We start from the raw sequence: 21822 nt of genomic DNA on the forward strand, positions 1-21822 counted from the left end.
GAGATTCCCCACTTGCATGTGGAAATTTGCACACTGCTTCCTGGGTAGAAAGCTTTTGGCAAATAAACTGTCTAGCTTGGAGATCTGTCTGAATTTACCGTAGTACGGAGATGTTCTGGCTCAGCTCATATGGTTTCATTAGGGTTGGTTAGTACAGACTCCCTGCGTACCCTGTCTCACATGTGGGGAGGAGAGACATATCAAAATGTGCGTTTTTATCAACATACTGGATAAGTATGCCAGCTTCTTGACAAAAATAGGATGCCTTCTGAGTATGTCCACCAGAACTCACTGTATCCGTAAAACAAGAAATACCGTGAAGATGTGTTCCTTACTCAGAACGCATGGGAAGCAAGAAAAAAAACCCTTTAAATTAAGATTTTCTTCTGGGGATGCACATTTCTTACTAAGCTAGAACGATAAAAGGACATATTGCTATTATTAAAGAAAAAAGAAAACTAAAACTGTTTTCAGTAGTGATAGTAGTTTGAGATTTGTTTTTATTTTCAGGAAGACTTTTATGGAAATAACCTTGATTTTATTAGCTTGTGTTATATTTTGTACCACAGTCAGAAAGAATAATTACATTTAATATGGAGAGCTGAAAAATTAACAGAGTTAATAGTCTTAGAGATAAGATGGGAATGCTTTCTGTATGTGATTGTGAGGTCATCAGATTTAAAGAAAAAACCCAACAAAACCACATGAACAAACCCATTATTGTGTAGCCTTCTCTTTCTTCACAATAACTGCAAAATTTATTTTGAAAAATCATTTCTCACTCAGTTTACAGTATCACTTATCTCAAAGGAGTGTTTCACAGTTTGACTAATTATACAATTTTAAAACTTCTGCTTACCTAAGGGTAATATTTCTTGGCTGTCGTGGTAGATGACTTCACTTAGAATTTGAAAGAACATCTCATACTACAAGCTGCAAGGTCATTCAGAATTTGAAAAACAGTGCAGGTGTCCAGTATGAGGAGAAATCTGCTGTGTGGGGGTCTGAATACTAGTGAACATTATAAAGTTTGGACTGACGTAGGACCAAAAGCTGTTCATCATTAGCTTCTTTCCTCAGCTGCTCTAATTGCAGGACTGCGTTTGGATCCACCTAGGGCAGAAAGAAAACATATTAATATTTTACAGTAGTCATTTAGTATAGATTAATTGTTCATGATCTACTTCATGATGCCAAAAATTCCCCAGAAAGCAGATTTTTATGAATGAAAGATTTGACTGTAAGAAGTTTCCTTAGCAAAACATGAAAAAAATAGTATAAAGAATGTCTTTCCTATAGTGTACATTTTTCCATATTAAAAAATCAATTGAAATGTGTTTTTATATGACAGAAGTATGAAGGGTCAATTCATTCCCTCTCTTTAGTAGTCACTGAGGGGCCTATTTTGGCAGCACTGAAGAAGTTCTGCTAACAGCAGAGGGAATAGCAGGATTTGATCATGTCATACATGATATCTTCCATCTTACATTCATCCCCTTATTTTAAATTTACTCACATGCCAGAATGTTTTCAGGACTGGAGTTTTGAAATAAAACTCAGCTTGTCTTAGATAGGTTCGTGTTTGTGCAAAATACAATTTTGGTATGAAGAAGCCAGAGGTTATTTATAGAAAATCTTACCAAAATGTATGCACTAAGGAACAAAAGATAGTTCTAGTTAACATGTAAAGCTCTGTATATTATTTTAAGTAGCATATTTAATGCAATGAATCATTTGTCATGTAACTAGTAACTAGTTTTGTAGCAAATACTACACAAATACAACAAATTGTTGTAGCAAATACAACAAATTCTGCTACTGAAGAAACTTTTCAAACTGAGCCGTCAGGTAGTATAAAATTATTCCATCTTGTGATGAAACCACTGTGATTTCCTAAACGATTATGGGCTGTCAACAAATAGCTTTTCATCGCTCTTAATTTAATATGCTTCTTTAAGAAAAAGAACACAATATTAGCTATGGTTAAAGACAGTGAAACTTTATACACTTCCAGTACTGTGAAATGATACTTTCTGAGTAGAATTTCTTCCAAGATTGTAAGCATGAAATTTTCTAACTTTTCAGTCATAAACTTAAATATCTTATAAAATTCCCATATATTATTTGTCTTCTGTAGTGTATAGGAAGTATACAGTGGTTGTTAATAAACATGCTATTTATATGAAGGCAAAACATTATAGGTTTGCCCTTTTTTAGGTAGTAACTTTTGCAGTTTTTTGATATCTCATTGAATATAATAATAGATGAGTGGTTTAAAGGAAAAGGAATAGCAGTAGGCTGAAAAGGACAGCCCCTGTGAAGACCTTCCAAAATCTGTGGAGAATTTGTGCAAGCAGTAACAGGATCGTAAATGCTCTTCAGTTTGGGGATAGCTCAGTGACTTATACAAGAATCCTGTTGTCATAATTATGTCACTGGACTCCACTGCAGTCAGGAGGAGAACTGGCCTGAGACTGCATCTGTGTGTCCACAAGGAGACAGGATAATTTGTGCCTCTCGGGTAACACTGGGGAATTGGAAATTAGAAGGATGAATTTTGAAAGGCTTTTTTTCTAGGTCTTTTCCTGTAAATTTTCCTTCTTCATTGGTAGCTTGTGTGTCATCAGTTGCTTTCCTTTTATTTTTTTAATCAAAGAGTTGTTTTATGGTGCCATTTTGCAGCTCCTTTTACTGAACAGCAACTGCAGGCACTCCTTCCATTCAAATAAGCATTTAAATGTTGTATATATAGTTACTGGCTCTTGTTAATTAAAAGTAAACCGGGCAGTTTTCCAACATATGTAATCTTTAATGTAACTGTTGTGCAGCAGTGTAAAGGGTAGTTTTCTGTATAGAATTTATTGAAAAGTAATAACATTTGAAATTCTGCTATCCAACATTTAAAAGCACCTGATTAGCAAGTGAAATTCAGCTATCTTTTGCACAGATTCAAGCAGCTTTACCGGGAGGGATTTAGGTGGGTTTGTACAGGCCATGTGTACCAACCGATGAGGAGTGGCCCTACCCAGAAATTCTTCTTTTCAGTGAAGGTGAATGATGTTTTTTCCCTGTGCATCTGGTGCTTGAAAACAACATGCTGCCATCACATCTTGTATGAAGAAGAGTTAGAGCAGGAAGCCACCCTCTGAGAGCGTGCAAAGTCCACTGCCTAGGGCCATCGCAGCAACACAGTGTGTGATGGAGGGGATCTATAAACTGGCCTTGCTGCAGAGCTTGTGTTGCTTGAGGCCTTGGTTAAGCTCTTTGCCGCTGTTAAAGAATGCCAACAGTTGTAAAAATGGGAGGTTTTGCAGCTGTCTTTTAAAATATGATGATGGATGTTTTGGGTATGAGGATAGTCTGTAATCATATCACACTTCCTTATTGTTCTGAAGAGAGAGAACAAAACGGCATATGAACCTACAGTCTCTTTACACAGAACAACCAGAGAACTTTGTTTAGGACTGTTTATACCAGACATTGACAACAAAACGGGTAGCAGGGCATAGGAGAGAGGAAACTTCCTGCATGTCCTTGGGTTCACTCAAGAACTGGAACCAGTACAACTCCTGATAAGGTTATTCCATAAAGCATTCCAAGATTATCAGCAGGGTTGCACTGTATCATAAAAGAAAAAAAACCAAACAGGTAGAATATAGCATGCAGAAGCAGTTTTCCAGCTCCTCCCATTGCAGCACGTAAGTGACAGAGTTATAGTTAACTTTGGATTATCAGTCACTGTGAAACAGAATGGGAAGGTTGTGCATTTGAGCAGCTTTTTCACTGGTTTTGCATTCAATGATGAGGCTCTCAGAACCAATGCTAGACATGGAAATGGCAAACTACAGTGAAGTTTTAGATCCGGCGTATACGGCACTGGAGTTTGAAACTATGCAGATTCTGTATAATGGCAATGGTGAGTTCTGCTCCGTGATGCAAAATCAAGCCAGTTAACAGAAAAAGTGAAGTTTCGTAATGCTATGAAGTTTTAGCTAAATGTCTTATTAATGGAGCATTTGGGGGTTGTTTTGAAACTACAAATCTGCTCTTTTACACTTCATCACTAACTCTAAATTAATAACCTTATAATTCTTTAACATTAAGGAAAATAAAAGAGAGGTTATATGTAATAAAGTAACTGAACTGTACTGTCACCAGTCAGTTAATCAAAGGAAGAAAATGGTGTATTCAGCAGTTGTTTTATTTACTGTAAGACAAATGAATAACTAGTATTGACAGTTTGGACATGAAAGTATATTTTGTATATAACATTGGGAAGGACAGGACAAAATTATCCAGAGGCTTGTGAAAAAAATTAGCTACTGTTTCTTGATTCTTAGTTTCTAATTGTTGGACTAATATTTTATTTATTTGAATGTTAATCTAGCCTTTCTAGGTATGTGTATATATGAAATGGAGTGATTTTTTAAAAAAATCGTATCAGCTTTCTTAGCTGAGAAAAACTATTTGCATTTGGTTAATGTAACATTTTAACTTTAGGTGGAATTTTTAATGCAATAAATTTTGAGAAATTGTATCAATAAGTTACGCTTGAAATAGGAAGCACACCATTTTATTCTGCCATCATTGAGTACTGACCAAAAAAAAAAAGGGAAATCTCAGTCTATTAAAGTGAAGAAAAGTATCAGTCAAATTACGCTACTCTAAAATGGCTTTCCAAATCTTCTAATATACTTTAAAAATTGTTTTATTGTATCATAAAGTATAATTCATAGATCTATTGTAATTTTAAAAGGCAGAACAAATATTTAGTGATTTGCAGGAAAAATACTTAGCACCTGCATTTCCACATATCCCTGCCATATAGAACCTAAGTTAGTTTTTATTGTTGGGCTTGAAGTTTTATCTGAATTTCTGATGTTACTTTACAGCAAGCTTAGTAAACAGAAAGGTAGATTTGGTTATTGATTTAGGAAGAAAAAACAGACCTTTATGCCCTAAGTGATTTTGAAGATACCAACAATGATTATGTAACTTTTAGATGATTTCTCTGCTTTTTATTCTAATATGGGTGATTTCATTGGTCATTTGTTTTTTTGCTGAATAGCACCCTTTCAGATCTGTTAATGTTACATAAAACGGGAAAACAGATTAGGGAGATTATGCTGTGTTGGTGATAGAGCTAGTTAAATTATTCACTGTAAGTGATTAGTTTGATAATTATTAGTTATTAGGTGTAGCCTTTTTCTGTTTAGAGTTTGCTTTGAGTTTAGCCTAAGTACTTTCTTATAGAATTTATAAAAACATTGCCTTGTAGCTACAGTGCTAGTCTGGAACTGAAAGCTGCCTCTTATGAACCTTCCTATGTGTCTTTTCTAGCTGTGTAAATTAATCAGAAACATTCAGAGAAGTTTAACAAGACACATTCAGGCAGATTATGCAGTTCTCTGGAAATCAAAGAATTTTGCAAAATCAGGTCAATTTCCCAGACATTTTGTTTCAGAATAATACCAAAGAAAATAAGTATATCCTTATGTATATAAAAAACTTATATTGCTATGAAATATTACATCATTAGATATTGTGGGTATAATTATTCTATTGTATCACTGTGATGCAAAATTACAAAACTCCAAAAGAAAGTTTTTTTATTTTTCTAGCTGAAGTAATTCTGTAACCCATTTTTAAAAATAATTTTCCAGTCATGACAGACTTAGTTTTAAAATAAAATCTTTACAGAACTGAATTTTTACTCTTAAGATTCCATTTGTATTTAATCAGGTTTTAGTATAATTCCTATCAATTATGTCTCTGTAAAACAGAAAAAAGTATTGCTTCTTCTCACTTTGTCTAAAGAACTCTTTAAATTGTAAGCTTTTTGGGACACAATGAAAATTTTAAAATATATTTGTGTAATACATTTTGGTTGGATCTAGTAGAATATGAATAACAATATGTATCAATATTAACAGTTTTACGTTTCAACCTGTCCACTGTTCATGAACACATGTACTTGACTTTTGAATGCATGTTTGAATAACTAATTAATGTGGCATTCTTTCCTCTTCCTGACTGAACAACTACAAATGTTTAGGGCATATTGCAAACAGCCTTCCTTTCGTAAAACCAGAAGCATAACAGAAAAGCTATTTTGCAATTATTTCTTTGAACATGTCTGTTAAACATTGTGACTCAAAGAAGAATAAATATGTCTGTTTTGATTTCGAGTTAATTTCTTCAGTATTGTTTACCATATTCAGTGACTAATTGTTAACCACATAGCTAATATTCTTTTGTGCAAGTAAAGTCTGCACCAATGTTCCTTTGGAAAATATGTTCAAGGAAATAACACTTAGATAGTCCTCTTAGCACGCATTTTTTTTCATTAAATATTGTGCAAAAACTGACTTGTCTTTTTTTTTTTTAATGTCACGTATGCAGTTGTATCTTTGTATGATAGTTGCCAGTTATTGCCAGCTCCTATGAGACTGATATAGGAGAACTTTGCCAGCTGACTAGGCAACATTGCTTTGTGCCAAAGTTCCTCTTCATGTTAGTAAGAATGTATATGTAATTATACACTTAAATTTTTAACCCCTTTCAGCTGGAAAGACTTTAGAATAAAACTATTTGTTGTTGCGAACTTCATAAATTCTGTTAACATCTCTATGACTTTGAAAGTGTTCATCTGAATAAGAAACAGGTGTAATCACATACACCATGTTATATAAGTAGTAAGTGGCAATTAAAAGAGAAAAGGCCAGAAAAAAGCCTCCATTTAAGTACAGATTGTTCAAGGGGTGGTTGTTGAAAGTCTTGTCCATAATTACGTATGTTGTTCTTGCCTCTCCTCAGACAGTTCAGGAGAAGCTGTCAACATGAACGCTGCTGACAATGGGGTCAGTAGTCTCTGTGCAATATGTGGAGACCGAGCGACTGGAAAACATTATGGTGCTTCCAGCTGTGATGGATGCAAGGGATTCTTTAGACGCAGTATACGGAAGAATCATGTCTATACATGCAGGTATTTCAAAAGTTCATCTAGTGGCACTAAATTAATGAATTTAAGCAAAAATTACATTCAGACCTTTTCAGGCTTTTCAGAACTATGTCAGGGTATTTTCAGCTTTTTCTTAAGGAATTCTAACCAGCATTTTTGATGAGCATGTAGTTCGTGGTATATTCTTATGATTGGAAAAAATGTATTTTATTCAAGACTACTTGTTATTACACATTCCAGATACTACATTCCAGATGTCTGTTGATATTGTTGATATCATTACACCACTCGAGCTGTTTCACTCTTTTATTTATGATTACAGAGGTCATCGCCTGAAAAAAAAAAAAAAGGAAAAATTCTCATATTTTCACTGGTAATATAAAAGGTGTATTTCTTAACTGTTTTCTAAAAATTCTTTTCAATTTTTTATCTTATGAAGGCAGTTTCTGAATAGAAAGTCTAAGATTTATGAGTCTTATTTTAAGGCCTGTACAAGCACATCTGCACATCTTCCCACTTTGGGTGACACACTGCTCTTGAGTGACCATTTCCCCCCCGTCAGTCTGAATGGCAATCTGCTAATTTCCGGATATCTGGCTGCCCAGATTATCACACTGCAGGTCTGTGCACCGTGTTTGACGAATTGCTCTGTGCATGCACAAGTATATAAAATGTCAGTTTTAAGCAGTGCACAGAATATATGGAAACCTCTGTGAGCTTAGACAAATCACTAAAGGAGAAAACTTTTTGTAAGAATGGCTTGTTACTGAAAATGTTGTTTGTTATGATCCTCCTTGGTTGCTTAATACTCTTACAAGGAAATCTCTCCCTTATAGACATACCACAGTGATATAGCATAGACATACCCCTAAGTGGTGTGACACGAACTGATACAAGTGATTTCAAGAAGAGGTCTGCAAAACATAGATCTATTAATCTAACACATGCACAGCAAAAAGGCAGAAGCAAACAGGGAGAGTGGGGGATGGCTCATACATTCCCCTTAGGCACCCTGATAGATGTGCATGAGAGCTTGGGTAAGCCTTCTTTTAGTGTCACAGTCTGTGTGTTTCCTCATGTCTTTATTTCATTTTGTTGTTAGAAAATTTTCCTCCCATTTCCTGCTTAAGTTGTCATCTGTAATGGTACAACATGTAGCTTGTTCATTGCTGTCTCCCAGAAGGAGTAAACTTGGCCAGTCAAGGGTATTGGTTGTGCAGCTAAGGGCTGCTCCATGCCAGTGGCAGTTGGCATTTTCCTCGATTGTCCTTTCCTTTTTCTATTTGTAGCTTTTCTTCTTTTTTTCCCCCACTGCCACTTGATGCAGCCAGTTACTGACGTACCTCACAAACAAACTGAGGTGTAAATGATGCACATAACTCCGAAATTTTCCACACTTGCCCATTCCAATGCATAGATGTGTCCATACACACACATATTTTCCTGCAAACCAGGCAGGTGTGAAACACCTCTCAAGACTGATTAATTAAAAAAAAAGTCAAAACAACAGAAGAAACCCGGTGGTCATAGACTTTATTCTGACAGGCTGGATTAGCTGGTTTTCTTTTTCATAATCAGGGTGCTGCTTTATTAATGCTTTATACATTTACCTTTTCTTGTCTCTGATAGATTCAACCGGCAATGTGTTGTTGACAAGGACAAAAGGAACCAATGCAGATATTGTCGTTTAAAAAAGTGTTTTCGAGCAGGAATGAAAAAAGAAGGTAATGGAGTAATTTATTATTTGATATACAGAGAGAAATAATCTGAATTAGTTTTAAAATATAATAAAAATTCTAAAAAACTCCAGCAGAATAATTCAGTGGAAAGTCTGCTATAATGCCTTCATGATGGAGAAATGCTTTTATATTGAGGTGAAATATGCATCATCTAATTTTCAGGTGGGTAAGCAGTTCTAACACTTGGAGCATTAGCAAATCTGTGGGCTTAGAGTGACTTTGCAACTGTTTAATCCATGAATCCTGGCACCAAAATTCGTTGATTTCTAAGTGTTGATCCATATCCTGGAAGAGTTCAAAGTGTGAGATTTTAATTTTAATTTTTACCAAATTTGAGTCATAAAATCTCTATCTGGGACTTTGTTTCTACCCTGTCTAAGTAACGACAGTGACAATTTACTGGTACTTCCCTTAAATTTAAATGTTTGAAGCCAGAGGAGGGAGTGTGAAGTTGAACAAAATAGTGGCGGGAACAGTAGTGGTAGCTCTCAGTGGAGTGTCCACATTAATTAAAAAAAATTCTAATCTTATTAGGGCTTAATATGGGTAGATTGTTACTTACACATCTGACAGACCTGAAGGAGCATGGGTGTCACAATGATCCTTCTGTCAAAGCGGAGGGACCAGACAACCACAGGGGCAGAGCAATAGGGAAAGAAAGGCAGTGGGAATATCAGAGGATTTTGTGTTGGGTTGTTGGGGCTGTTGCTTCACTGGCAATTACGATGTAGAGGCAAAAGACATCCTGATGTGGTTCAAATAAGCACTCAGAAATGGTTCATCACAAACTTTGCTGCCTGTTTTGTTTGGAGCATGGTGTATCTGCCTGAAGGCCAGTCTGCAACGTGATGTGCACAGTTCTCCTGTGCTGTAACTTTCCTAAGAAGCTGTTTCTTTATGCTCTTATATATCTATACTATAGTACTGCTTTGCAAGTGATCAAGTTTTGGTATGAGGTATGATTTTCTCCTTGCAGCTGGATGGGGATATTCTAAATAGTGTTACACTGTGTATGTATGAAATCGGTTTGCTAATTCTTGCGCATCTCCTTGAACACAGTTTAGCCTTTTGGAATTTGAGCCATTAAAATCAGTAACATATGGTATACGTATTATCAATCTGACGTGAAGAAAAGGGAAGACCTGTGTGTCCACAGCAGCCCTAAAAGTTTTGCAAAAGGCAGAGCTTCACAGACTTTCAAAACCTGGAATTAAAGAATAGTTTAGCTTAGAAGGGACATCTGGAAGTCATTGAGTCCAGGCGCCCATTTAAAGCAAGGCTAACTTCTAGGTTCAGTCAGGTTGCTTGGGACCCTGTCCAGCCAGGTTTATACAGTCCCTGCGAGGGGACGTTCCACAACCTCTCTCAGCAACTTCTTCCAGTGCTTGACCACCCTCATTGGGAAGAGTTTTTTCCTTATAACTAATTGGAATGTGTCTTACTGCAGTTAGGGTAGTGTCCATTGCCTCTTGGCCTTTCACTGTGCATCTGAGAAGAATCTGGCTCCATTTTCTGTAAACTACTGAAATTAAGACCTCCACCTCCACCTTGGTCGTCTTTTTTCCACATAAACAAAGATGCCTCTCTCTGTTTCACCATGTGCGTCTTGTGGGTTACATCTCCACAGCCCTCCGCTGGACACTGCCCAGTTTTCCAGCATCTTTCATGCACTGGGGAGCCCAAAATGGACAAATACTCACTTCCCTCAAGATTCTAATGCAGCCCAGTGCATGCCTAGCTGACCTCACCATGAGGCACGCTGCTGACTCATGTTTATGAAGTGAAGATATATCCTGCATGGAAGTTTTAACCTAATTTACACCACTGTGCCTCCTCTGATCCCACTACCTATAAAACTTTGATTTTTCATTGTGTCCGAGCCATGTTTATTCAAGGCTTCCCAGTGCTAAAATAATTCAAAACACTGAACTGTACATTTCACTGCTTGTGTGTTGTTATATACCTCTCTACACCATCAGGGGATGTCTCATAGCGTAAGTGTAGCATAGTCTATATGATAGTTTCTCAGCTTGTTTCTAGCAAATAGTTTTCTTTTCTTTAGGGTGAAGGTGAGAAAGGCTTCAGCTGGTAAAACCTATACAAGCCCTCTTTGAGCAACTATTCCCCCTTTCTCATGGAGTCCTGTTTTAGGCAATTTTAGCCTGAGCTGACAAAAAGGGTTTAGCAAGACAGACAATCCAGTCTAATAATCCAAAATTATGCATATGCAGGAGAAAATTGAAGCGTTTTCCTATGATTCTCAAAGTGTTCCACCAGTGACTTTCACTAGCAATTGTCAGAATAGCTTAATATTTTTCTAATACTAATCAGCACTGACCTTATTTTAATTATCTATGTAGCTCTTAAGCTGCTGAGATTCAGTGGGTTTTTCTCCATTCTTTTAAAAAAGGTTATATTTTTTGTTTTCTGTCTACATGAACATTTAGCACTTTGTGTTTATCACTGCACAACATTTCTTACTGTGACCTTAATAAAAGGCCCATCAGTGGGTGTCCTTGGCAAAAAGTTAGTACACCTCTGGAATAAACTATGTGCATTGTTCAGATAAACCCTGAAAACTATTCAGTGTATAGAATATTTTGGTTTTTTTATTGAAGCCTTTGGTACTACTCCTAAATTCTGTAATGCAGATTGTTTCCCACAAAATAGCAAACATATCTTTGGAAATAAAGCTGCTACTCTTAAAAGATGATGAGATTCGTTGTGCAATAAAAAGATTTTGATCAGCACAATTCTTTTTTTTTTCTTTTCTCCTTGGCCTAACCTTGGACATGATCTAGGTTTTAGAAAAATCTGATTGATAGTTTTATTTTTTCTTCTTCCTTCAATTCAAAAGTAAGCCTTCTTGCTTCATAAGCCTTACATGTGCTGATTAAGGATTCCTTATCCAAAGCCCTTTCACCTGCCTTCTTTTGGACCCCATGAGACAAAACTTACTGGCCTGAAACATTTTTCCTGTTTTTTGTTTGTTTTGTTTTTTTTTTAACTTAATGTTCTGTAAACTGGCTAGGAGTGCAATGTCACTGAGAAGGAGCATAAGATTTAAGTTTCAAAATTATCTTACTAGTGGATTAAGTTCGTGATTCATTCCTGTTCCAGGGTTTCTCACAGGAGAGCAGGAGTAGGGCTTTCAGACTTCCTCTGACAGACATTTTGTCAGTGGTGGTGCTGTACGTCTTGACCTGTTCAGCAGTCTGGAGATGTCCATTTCTACCACTATCATAAAGCCTCACTTATTAAATTGGTTAAAATAACAAAACGACAGCATGTGTTCAAGTTCAAAGGAGGAAAGAGGTTTTACTGTAATAAAGCCAGTCACAAAAATGCTGATCATTCAGTATCTATCTACAAGTAGTTATATATAGTTTTTACAAATAGCATACAGATAAAGACCATAAACATGTATTGTCATCCTTCCTCATTACTCAGAGCTAAAAGCACAGGCTCTTTTTTAAATGTCATACCTTTTGATTCTTATAGTTATCTAGTAAACTTCTGAAATGATATTGTGTTGCAATGTCTACAAGTCAATAAATGAGATGATTATTGTTTTCCAGCTGTACAAAATGAACGGGACAGGATAAGTACAAGAAGAAACACTTTTGATGGCTGCAACATTCCCTCTATTAGCACGTTGTCACAAGCTGAGGCACTCTCCCGTCAGGTACTGAGATCTACCACAAATTTATTTGATGACTTTAAGACTATTTTTTCTAAAGTTAAATACTTTTCAGTTTCTTACTGTATTAAATAGAGTTATTGAGATTACTTTTTTCTACTTCTGAAATGCACCCAGCTTCCTCTTCCCAATGAAAGAACCAGTAATAGAATACATTCTTAAAGCAAAGTCAGTAAAAAAAATTCTACTTTGTCCAGGACAATATGTCCTAGGCACCTTTCTTAATAAAGCTTTATGGTTCTTACTGCTTTTAAATCAGTTGCTGTCTCAGGCAGCTGGTGGCATCTATCTATCCTTGAGGCCGGCTTTCCCATGAAACATTAGGGAAAAAATTGTCCAAAGCCATTACATGCAAAGGGATGTGGACACTCATTTCCTTACATTCTTTTGAAAATCCCATTTTTAATATCCTTAGACATTATAAATAAGGCAAACAGAAGTGTTCCAACTGCAGAGTCTATTCACATCTCGCTTTTAAATTTTCTTTGTCTCATCTGAACTTCATTTTCTTTTTTTTTTTTTTTCCCCTATCCAATCAATTGCTGAATGGAACAGTCTCCAGTCCTTTTCTGCACCTCAGATAAATCATGGTCATTGATTCTGCATTCTTGCACCTCTTGCTAACTTACTTAGAATTTAACTGCCACCTTTATGATTTCATGCTGACTGATTTATACATCCCCAAATGTTTTGTAATCTCATCCTTTATCAGCATCTCTCTTAGGGTGGAACTGTCTGTAAAGAATTGATGCAGGAATTACTGGGTGATAGTCTTTGGCACATATTGCATGTCTGTGCAGACTAGATGAACATAATGGACTTTCCTACCTTTCATACCTATACAGTATGAAAAATATACCTGTTTTTACCTCCTTAGTAATTCTTTGAACTTGCTTATTGTGCTTTTTTTGTGTTACTCCCTTAATCATTTCCAACTGGCATATGCAATTCAGGAATAAGAGCTGTCTTAAACAGAATCACATCCTCAGCCTTTCCTGCCACAAAGTTCTTTTCAGATGGTAGGTTCCTGGCCTAAAACATCACCTTGTGTATACACACAAATGTATTCTACTTATTATTTGGTATGTTGTAGTAGGAGAGAACTGCTCCCACTATGCCAAGCCTATATGAAGATACACTCTTGGTCTCAAAGACCAAGAGGTCACATAAACATGATGGAAAAGTAAAGTCTCTAAAAGTCCTTGTTTCTCCCTCAATCGAATGGGTCTGTAAGATGAGTTCAGTCCTGGGGAGATACTTGGAGGAGGTGGCAGTGTCACAAATCATTGGCCAAGTCCTTCAGCTGTGAAATGAGGAAGAAGGTGTCATTCATCCCTTTTAAAATTTTCATACTATAATAGGGAAAATGAATTATTTTTCCCTGAAGATCCCTTACAGGGGGAAATTATCCAAGTACAGTTTTTGTCCTGCAGACACAGGAGAGGCTTTCAGGATTATGTAAAAATGAAAGGGGCATGCTGGACTCTCATAGGAGTTGTCCTGGGTTCAGCTGGGATAGAGTTAATTTTTACAAGAACCTGGGAGGTGGGGGGGGCATAGCCGGGGCAGCTGACCTGAACTGGCCAAGGAGCTATTCCATACCATGTGAGATCATGCTCAGTATATAAATGGGGAGTGGGCTGGGGGGAGCTCTCTCGACTTTCGGTGGGGGAAGTGGCAGAGCGTTGGGTTCCGGGTGGTGAGCAGTTGCACTGTGCATCGCTCTTTTTGTATATTCTTCCATTAGTACCGTTGTTGTTGTTGTAACTTCTCTTTTTTTGTGTGTTGTCCCAGTAAACTGCCCTTATCTCAACCCTCGAGGTTCCGTTTTGTTTTTTTTCTTTTCTCTCCTCTGTCTCCTCCCTATCCCACCGGAGGGGGGCGGGAGGAGTGAGCGAGCGGCTGCGTGGTCCTTTGTTACCGGCTGGGCTGAAACCACGACAGTCCTTTTTGGTGCCCAACGTGGGGCACGAAGGGTTGAGATAACGACAGATCTGGCCAGAGCGTGTTGAAACAAATTTGTCATATGCATTTCTTATATTAGATAAATAGATGTTAGTCACAATGTTGGTTCATTTGTTTACATGGTGGCGTTTTGTAAGTTGTTATATGCTCTATGTTTTGCCTGTAGTTACGTTTCTCTGGGAAGAGTGATTGGGATTATCATTTTGCTGTACTGGGCAATGTCGACTTGTGAAATGATTACGTCACTGGTCATGAGGTTAAGCTGGTATCTGTATGAGGGTGTTATCATTTCCATACTTCAGGCACCTTCTATCGGATTTTATTGGTAATTACACCCAATCCATGGGGAAGTCAGGGGGGGATACTTCCCCCCGTCCATTCACCTCCCTTCTCTCATTCCCACTAATTACAACAGCTTTTAAGAATTTTGAATATCCTTGGGATGCGCAAGCCAGTGTGCTGTTAGTGCTATGCCTCCTGAATATGTTTCAGGTCTTGTTTAGGGCTACAAAAAGGCTCTTTAAGAGTACCACCCAGAGATCTGCCCCAAAGCTGGCTATTCATGGGTGGCACGGCATGTGGGAGGATATGGGCAGGTATCTAGAGAACTTCTCACCTCCAGTGGCTTGGAAGTTCACTCCCGAACAACTACAGAACCCTTATGAAGTGGTAGAATATTTGAAAGGAAAATGCTGTGGCTATTCCAGAGACGCACAACTCACTGCACTGTGCTGGGCCCTGGCCAGTATCTACCAAACACTGCTTGATATTAGGCAGCACCCTCAGGGGGAAAAGGGGAAAAAGATGGAAAACAGGGCAACAGGCACCATGGCTACCCCTACCTCGACAACAGGCACCATGGCTACCCCTACCCCAGCAACAGGCAGCGTGGCTACCCCAACCCCGGTGACAGATACTGCAGCTAAACCAGAGAACCAACCTGTGCCAGTATCAGTCGCCCCTGTACAGAAAAAGAAACACACAAAGAAATCAGTTCGCTTAGTGAGAGATGAAGATGAACCAGGGTCATCGCGAGAACAGGAGGAAGAGACAGAACCTGAAATAATTACCCGATCTCTATCCCTGAGTGAGTTGCATGACATGCAAAAAGATTTTAGCCGCCACCCAGGTGAGCACATTGTTACCTGGCTGCTCTGATGCTGGGATAATGGGGCTAGTAGTGTGGAATTAGAGGATAAGGAAGCCAAGCAGTTGGGATCTCTGTCTAGGGAAGGGGGCATCGACAAGGCGATTGGGAGAAAAACACAAGTCCTCAGCCTCTGGAGGCGACTTCTGTTAGGTGTAAAGATACCCCTTCAAGGATGAAGTTACATGTCACCAAGGCAAGTGGACCACCATGGAGAGAGGTATCCAGTACCTGAGGGAATTAGCCGTGCTGGAGGTGATTTATAATGATCCAGAAAATGCGCAGTCACCCACAGATCCAGATGAAGTCCAATGCACACAACCGATGTGGCGGAAGTTTCTACAAAGTGCACCACCAACCTATGCCAACTCATTGGCAGTAATGTCCTGGAAGGAAGGCTATGGACAAACGGTGGATGAATTGGCTGTCCAACTCCGGCAATACGAAGGAAGTCTCTCTTCCTCCCTATGGGCCTGTGTCTTGGCTGTAGAGGAATTGTCCCGAGAGTTCCAGCAATTCAAAGTGGATATGTCCTCCTCCCCACCTGTACAGGCCCGCATCGCAGCTATTGGGAGTAAGCATTCCTCTGCCCAAGAGAGAGGAGGGAGAAAGTACACACGACGGGCTAACCTGTGGTTTTACTTGCGTGACCATGGAGACAACGTGAGGAAGTGGGATGGAAAACCTACTTCAGTCCTGGATGCACGGGTACGGGAGTTGCGAGAAAAAGCAACCAGAAAAGAGGATTCTTCTTGGAAAACTGCTGCTCCAGTTTCCCGTGAGCAGTCCCCCAGACGCAGCAGATGGGCTGATCCCATTTCTGATCCTCTTCAAGGGACTTCTGATTCACGTGTGCGAAAAGTGAGTGACGGATATTCTAACCAGGATTAGAGGGGCCCTGCCTCCAGCCAGGTGGAGGAGAGGGACAACTGAGTCTACTGGACAGTGTGGATTCAATGGCCTGGCACGTCCGACCCACAGGAATATAAGTCTCTAGTAGACACTGGTGCACAATGCACCCTAATGCCATCAAGTTATAAAGGGGCGGAACTCATCTGTATCTCTGGTGTGACAGGGGGATCCCAAGAGCTAACCGTATTGGAAGCTGAAATGAGTCTAACCGGGAATGAGTGGCATAAACACCCCATTGCAACTGGCCCAGAGGCCCCGTGCATCCTTGGTATAGATTATCTCAGGAGGGGGTATTTCAAGGACCCAAAAGGGTACCGTTGGGCCTTTGGTATAGCTGCATTGGAGACGGAGGAGATTGAACAGCTGTCTACCCTGCCTGGTCTCTCTCAAGACCCCTCGGTTGTGGGGTTGCTGAAGGTTGAAGAACAACACGTGCCAATTTCTACCACGACAGTGCACCGGCGGCAATATTGCACCAACCGAGACTCTCTGATCCCCATCCATAAGCTGATTTGCCAATTGGAGAGCCAAGGAGTGATCAGCAAGACTCACTCACCCTTTAATAGTCCCATATGGCCCGTGCGGAAATCTAATGGGGAATGGAGACTAACAGTAGATTATCGTGGGCTGAATGAAGTCACGCCACCGCTGAGCGCTGCAGTGCCAGGTATGTTAGAGCTTCAATATGAACTGGAATCAAAGGCAGCTAAGTGGTATGCCACAATTGACTTTGCTAATGCATTTTTCTGCATTCCTTTGGCAGCGGAGTGCAGGCCACAGTTTGCTTTCACTTGGAGGGGCGTCCAGTACACCTGGAATTGACTGCCCCAGGGGTGGAAACACAGCCCCACTATTTGCCATGGACTGATCCAGGCTGCACTGGAAAAAGGTGAAGCTCCGGAGCACCTGCAGTACATTGATGACATCATCGTATGGGGCAACACAGCAGAAGAAGTTTTTGAGAAAGGGAAGAAAATAATCCAAACCCTTTTGAAGGCTGGTTTTGCCATAAAAGAAAGTAAGGTCAAGGGACCTGCACAGGAGATCCAGTTCTTAGGAGTAAAATGGCAAGACAGGCGTCGTCAGATCCCTATGGATGTCATCAACAAAATAGCAGCTATGTCCCCACCGACTAATAAAAAGGAAACACAGGCTTTCTTAGGTGTTGTGGGCTTTTGGAGAATGCATATTCCAAATTACAGACAAATTGTAAGTCCTCTCTACCAAGTTACCCGGAAGAAGAATGATTTTAAATGGGGCCCTGAGCAACGACAGGCCTTTGAACAAATTAAGCAGGAGATTGTTCATGCAGTAGCTCTTGGGCCAGTCCGGGCAGGACAAGATGTTAAAAATGTGCTCTACACTGCAGCTGGGGAGAATGGCCCTACCTGGAGCCTCTGGCAGAAAGCACCTGGGGAGACCCGAGGCCGACCCCTGGGGTTTTGGAGTCGGGGATACAGAGGATCCGAGGCTTGCTATACTCCAACTGAAAAAGAGATATTGGCAGCATATGAAGGAGTTTGAGCTGCCTCAGAAGTGGTTGGTACTGAAACACAGCTCCTATTAGCACCCCGACTGCCAGTGCTGGGCTGGATGTTCAAAGGGAGGGTCTCCTCTACACATCATGCGACTGATGCCACGTGGAGTAAGTGGGCCACACTGATCACGCAACGAGCTCGCATAGGAAACCCCAGTCGCCCAGGAATAGTGGAAGTGATCATGGACTGGCCAGAAGGCAAAGATTTTGGAATGTCGCCAGAGGAGGAGGTGACACGGGCTGAAGAGGCCCCGCTGTATAATAAACTGCCAGAAAAATGAGAGGCAATATGCCCTGTTCACTGACGGGTCCTGTTGCATTGTGGGAAAACATCGGAGGTGGAAGGCTGCTGTATGGAGTCCTACATGACAAGTTGCAGAAACTGCTGAAGGAGAAGGTGAATCGAGTCAGTTTGCAGAAGTGAAAGCCATCCAGCTAGCGTTAGACATTGCTGAAAGAGAGAAGTGGCCACTGCTCTATCTCTATACTGAGTCATGGATGGTGGCAAATGCCCTGTGGGGGTGGCTACAGCAATGGAAGCAGAGCAACTGGCAGCGCAGAGGTAAACCCATCTGGGCTGCCGCACTGTAGCAAGATATTGCTGTTCAGCTAGAGAAGCTAGTGGTAAAAGTACGTCACGTAGATGCTCATGTACCCAAGCGTTGGGCCACTGAAGAACATCAAAACAACCAGCAGGCAGATCAGGCTGCCAAGATTGAAGTGGCTCAGGTGGACCTGGACTGGCAACATAGGGGTGAGGTATTTATGGCTCGGTGGGCCCATGATACCTCGGGCCCTCAGGGAAGAGATGCAACATATAGATGGGCTCGTGATCGAGGGGTGGACTTGCCCATGGACACTATCGCACAGGTTATCCATGAATGTGAAACGTGCTGCAATTAAGCAAGCCAAGCGGCTAAAACCCCTGTCGCATGGAGGGCGATAGCTGAAATATAAACAGTGGGAGGCCTGGCAGATTGACTATATTACACTCCCACAAACCCGCCAAGGAAGTGCCATGTGCTTACAATGGTGGAAGCAACCACTGGATGGCTGGAAACATATCCTGTGTCCCACTCCACTGCCCAGAACGCTATCCTGGGCCTTGAAGAGAAAGTTTTATGGCAACACGGCACCCCAGAAAGAATCGAGTCGGACAACGGGACTCACTTCCGAAACAACCTCATAGACACCTGGGCCAAAGAACATGGCATTGAGTGGGTATATCACATCCCTTATCACGCACCGGCCTCTGGAAAAATCGAATGATACAATGGACTGCTGAAAACTACATTGAGAGCAATGGGGGGTGGAACTTTCAAACATTGGGATACACATTTAACAAAGCCACCTGGTTAGTTAATACTAGAGGATCCACCAATCGGGCTGGCCCCGCCAACCAAGACTTCCACATACTGTAGAAGGGGATAAAGTCCCTGTAGTGCGCATGAGGAGTATATTAGGAAAGACAGTCTGGGTTAGTCCTCCCTCAAGCAGAGACAAACCCATCCAAGGGGTTGTTTTTGCTCAGGGACCTGGGTACACCTGGTGGGTGATGCAGAAGGATGGGGAAGTTCGATGTGTACCTCAGGGAGATTTGATTTTGGGAGAGAATAGCCAGTAAACTAGGCTGTATGATATTTAACTGCTAAATAACCTGCCAATGTATGTCATTGTATCTGTAGTGTCTATATGCCATATCAAGGGTATTACTGTAAGAATTACCCAAATGACTGAAGGATGGACTTTGAAACTGAGCCAAGTACAACAGTAATAGAACTTGAACTGGAGCCCAGCAATTTCCTCAAGATCAACCTCTTCGACCTGCAGGCCAAGGTTGTGGGTTGCACCAAATGTACCAGCCACAAGTTCCAGAGGCAGCATACAACAACCTAACACCTCACACCATCTTTCTTATCCTGAAAAACTGTTACAACAGATGGAGCCCCAAAGTCATGGACTAAATAAAATTGATGGACACATTAGAGGGATAGCCCATTGACTAAGGGAATACTATTTGTGTGTGTGTGTGTGGGTGGGGTGTCCATATAAATATATATATATATGACAAGGAAAGTGGTAGTGGTTGATTGGAAAATGTAAGATCTGGGCATGATGTAGATGGTATAGAATAAGGGGTGGATAATGTCCTGGGTTCAGCTGGGATAGAGTTAATTTTCACAGGAACCTGGGAGGTGGGGGGGCATAGCCGGGGCAGCTGACCTGAACTGGCAAGGAGCTATTCCATACCATGTGAGATCATGCTCAGTATATAAATGGGGAGCGGGCTGGGGGGAGCTCTCTCGACTTTCGGTGGGGGAAGTGGCAGAGCGTTGGGTTCTGGGTGGTGAGCAGTTGCACTGTGCATCGCTCTTTTTGTATATTCTTCCATTAGTACCGTTGTTGTTGTTGTAACTTCTCTTTTTTTGTGTGTTGTCCCAGTAAACTGCCCTTATCTCAACCCTCGAGGTTCCGTTTTGTTTTTTTTCTTTTCTCTCCTCCGTCTCCTCCCTGTCCCACCGGAGGGGGGCGGGAGGAGTGAGCGAGCGGCTGCGTGGTCCTTTGTTACCGGATGGGCTGAAACCACGACAGGAATAAAGACGTGTCTCTGATGGTTCTCAGGACAACAGGGATATAGTGCTATATTGTCATGTTTGTCAAGTCATTGATGGGTACAAGTTGCACTGGGAGAGGTTTCATCTCAATATAAGAAAGTGATTTTTTACAGTGAGAACAATCAATCACTGGAACAACCTTCCCAGGGACATGGTGGAGTCCCCATCACTGGAGGTTTTCAAGATGCGATTGGACAGGGTACTAGATAATCTTATCTAGGTTCCCTTTCCCACAAAAGGTTGGATGAGATGATCTTTCGAGGTCCCTTTCAACCTGGGCTAGTCTATGATTCTATGAAGTCAGCGACTCCCGTGTTGCACCCTAGAAATGAGAAGCAGGTTAAAGCAATGGAGAAATAGAAAGAGGAAAGTTCACAGCTTCCTACCCTTGTGAAGAGATGCAACCCTAGGAGTTCATAATGAACTCCATGGGAGTCATCCCATGAATCCCCAGCAGAAGCTCACCAAGTAATTTCAACACAGAGTCTATAGTTTGTCCAATAAGGTGTAATTTATAAAGATGCATAGCTTTGATTAAAAGATATTAAAGGAAGGACAGTCTATTTAGTTCATGAGTCAGTAAGTCTAATGGTTAAACGAGCTGCCTGTTCTTTACCTTCTTGAATTAACTTCTAGTTGGTGCATGGTGGTATCTTTTTCTGGTAGATCAGAGTGCCTCCTGCTATCAGAACTTTCTTCTTTCTGTAGGTATTTTCAAATCATGATCAAGACTCCTCTTACTATTCTGGAAAAAATGAAATATTTTGAATTTCTTTACTCTCTTTCTGTATTGAAGGTTTTCTAGCCTAAATCATTCCGGAAGCTCTCACCTGAATAATATTCAGTATTTTCAACTTGTTTTCCTAGAAGAAATGCCGGAAATGGACTCATGATTACAGCAGGGATTTCACAAATGCTCTGTCTACAAAAAGACAACAACTCTAACCTTTTTCCTACATGGTAGCCTTTGAATTATGTATCTGAGGATTTTATCACCTGCCTAGATCCTGTATTTCTCTGAGAACTAATGTTCAGCTGGTTAACTGCCGTTAATATCTAAGCTGTTTTCAGTGGTTTAGACTACTGAATTACGTAGGAAGCACTGAGCTTTAGTTCAGAAGTGTAACTCCTTTTGACTACCCAGGGATAATGGGATTTCACCACAGATCCCACTGGGGGATTTAACATGGATCTGGGAATGAAGGGAATCTGGTAGGAGTCAACCTAAATAGCATCCACCATCCTG

General features: G+C 40.4%; 1 protein-coding gene across 1 annotated transcript in view; it reads left to right on the plus strand.

Moving 5' to 3' along the window:
* Positions 1-21822, plus strand: part of HNF4G (hepatocyte nuclear factor 4 gamma) — a 42005-nt gene that overhangs the window by 11162 nt on the left and 9021 nt on the right. The window contains exons 2-4 of the mRNA XM_052788460.1: positions 6817-6985; positions 8591-8685; positions 12279-12385. Coding sequence (XP_052644420.1) covers positions 6840-6985; positions 8591-8685; positions 12279-12385 — 348 coding nt within the window. The 5' untranslated portion in view covers positions 6817-6839. The remainder of the gene's footprint in view (positions 1-6816; positions 6986-8590; positions 8686-12278; positions 12386-21822) is intronic.

The sequence above is a fragment of the Harpia harpyja genome, chromosome 5 (genome assembly GCF_026419915.1).
Source record: "Harpia harpyja isolate bHarHar1 chromosome 5, bHarHar1 primary haplotype, whole genome shotgun sequence".
Taxonomy (NCBI): domain Eukaryota; kingdom Metazoa; phylum Chordata; class Aves; order Accipitriformes; family Accipitridae; genus Harpia; species Harpia harpyja.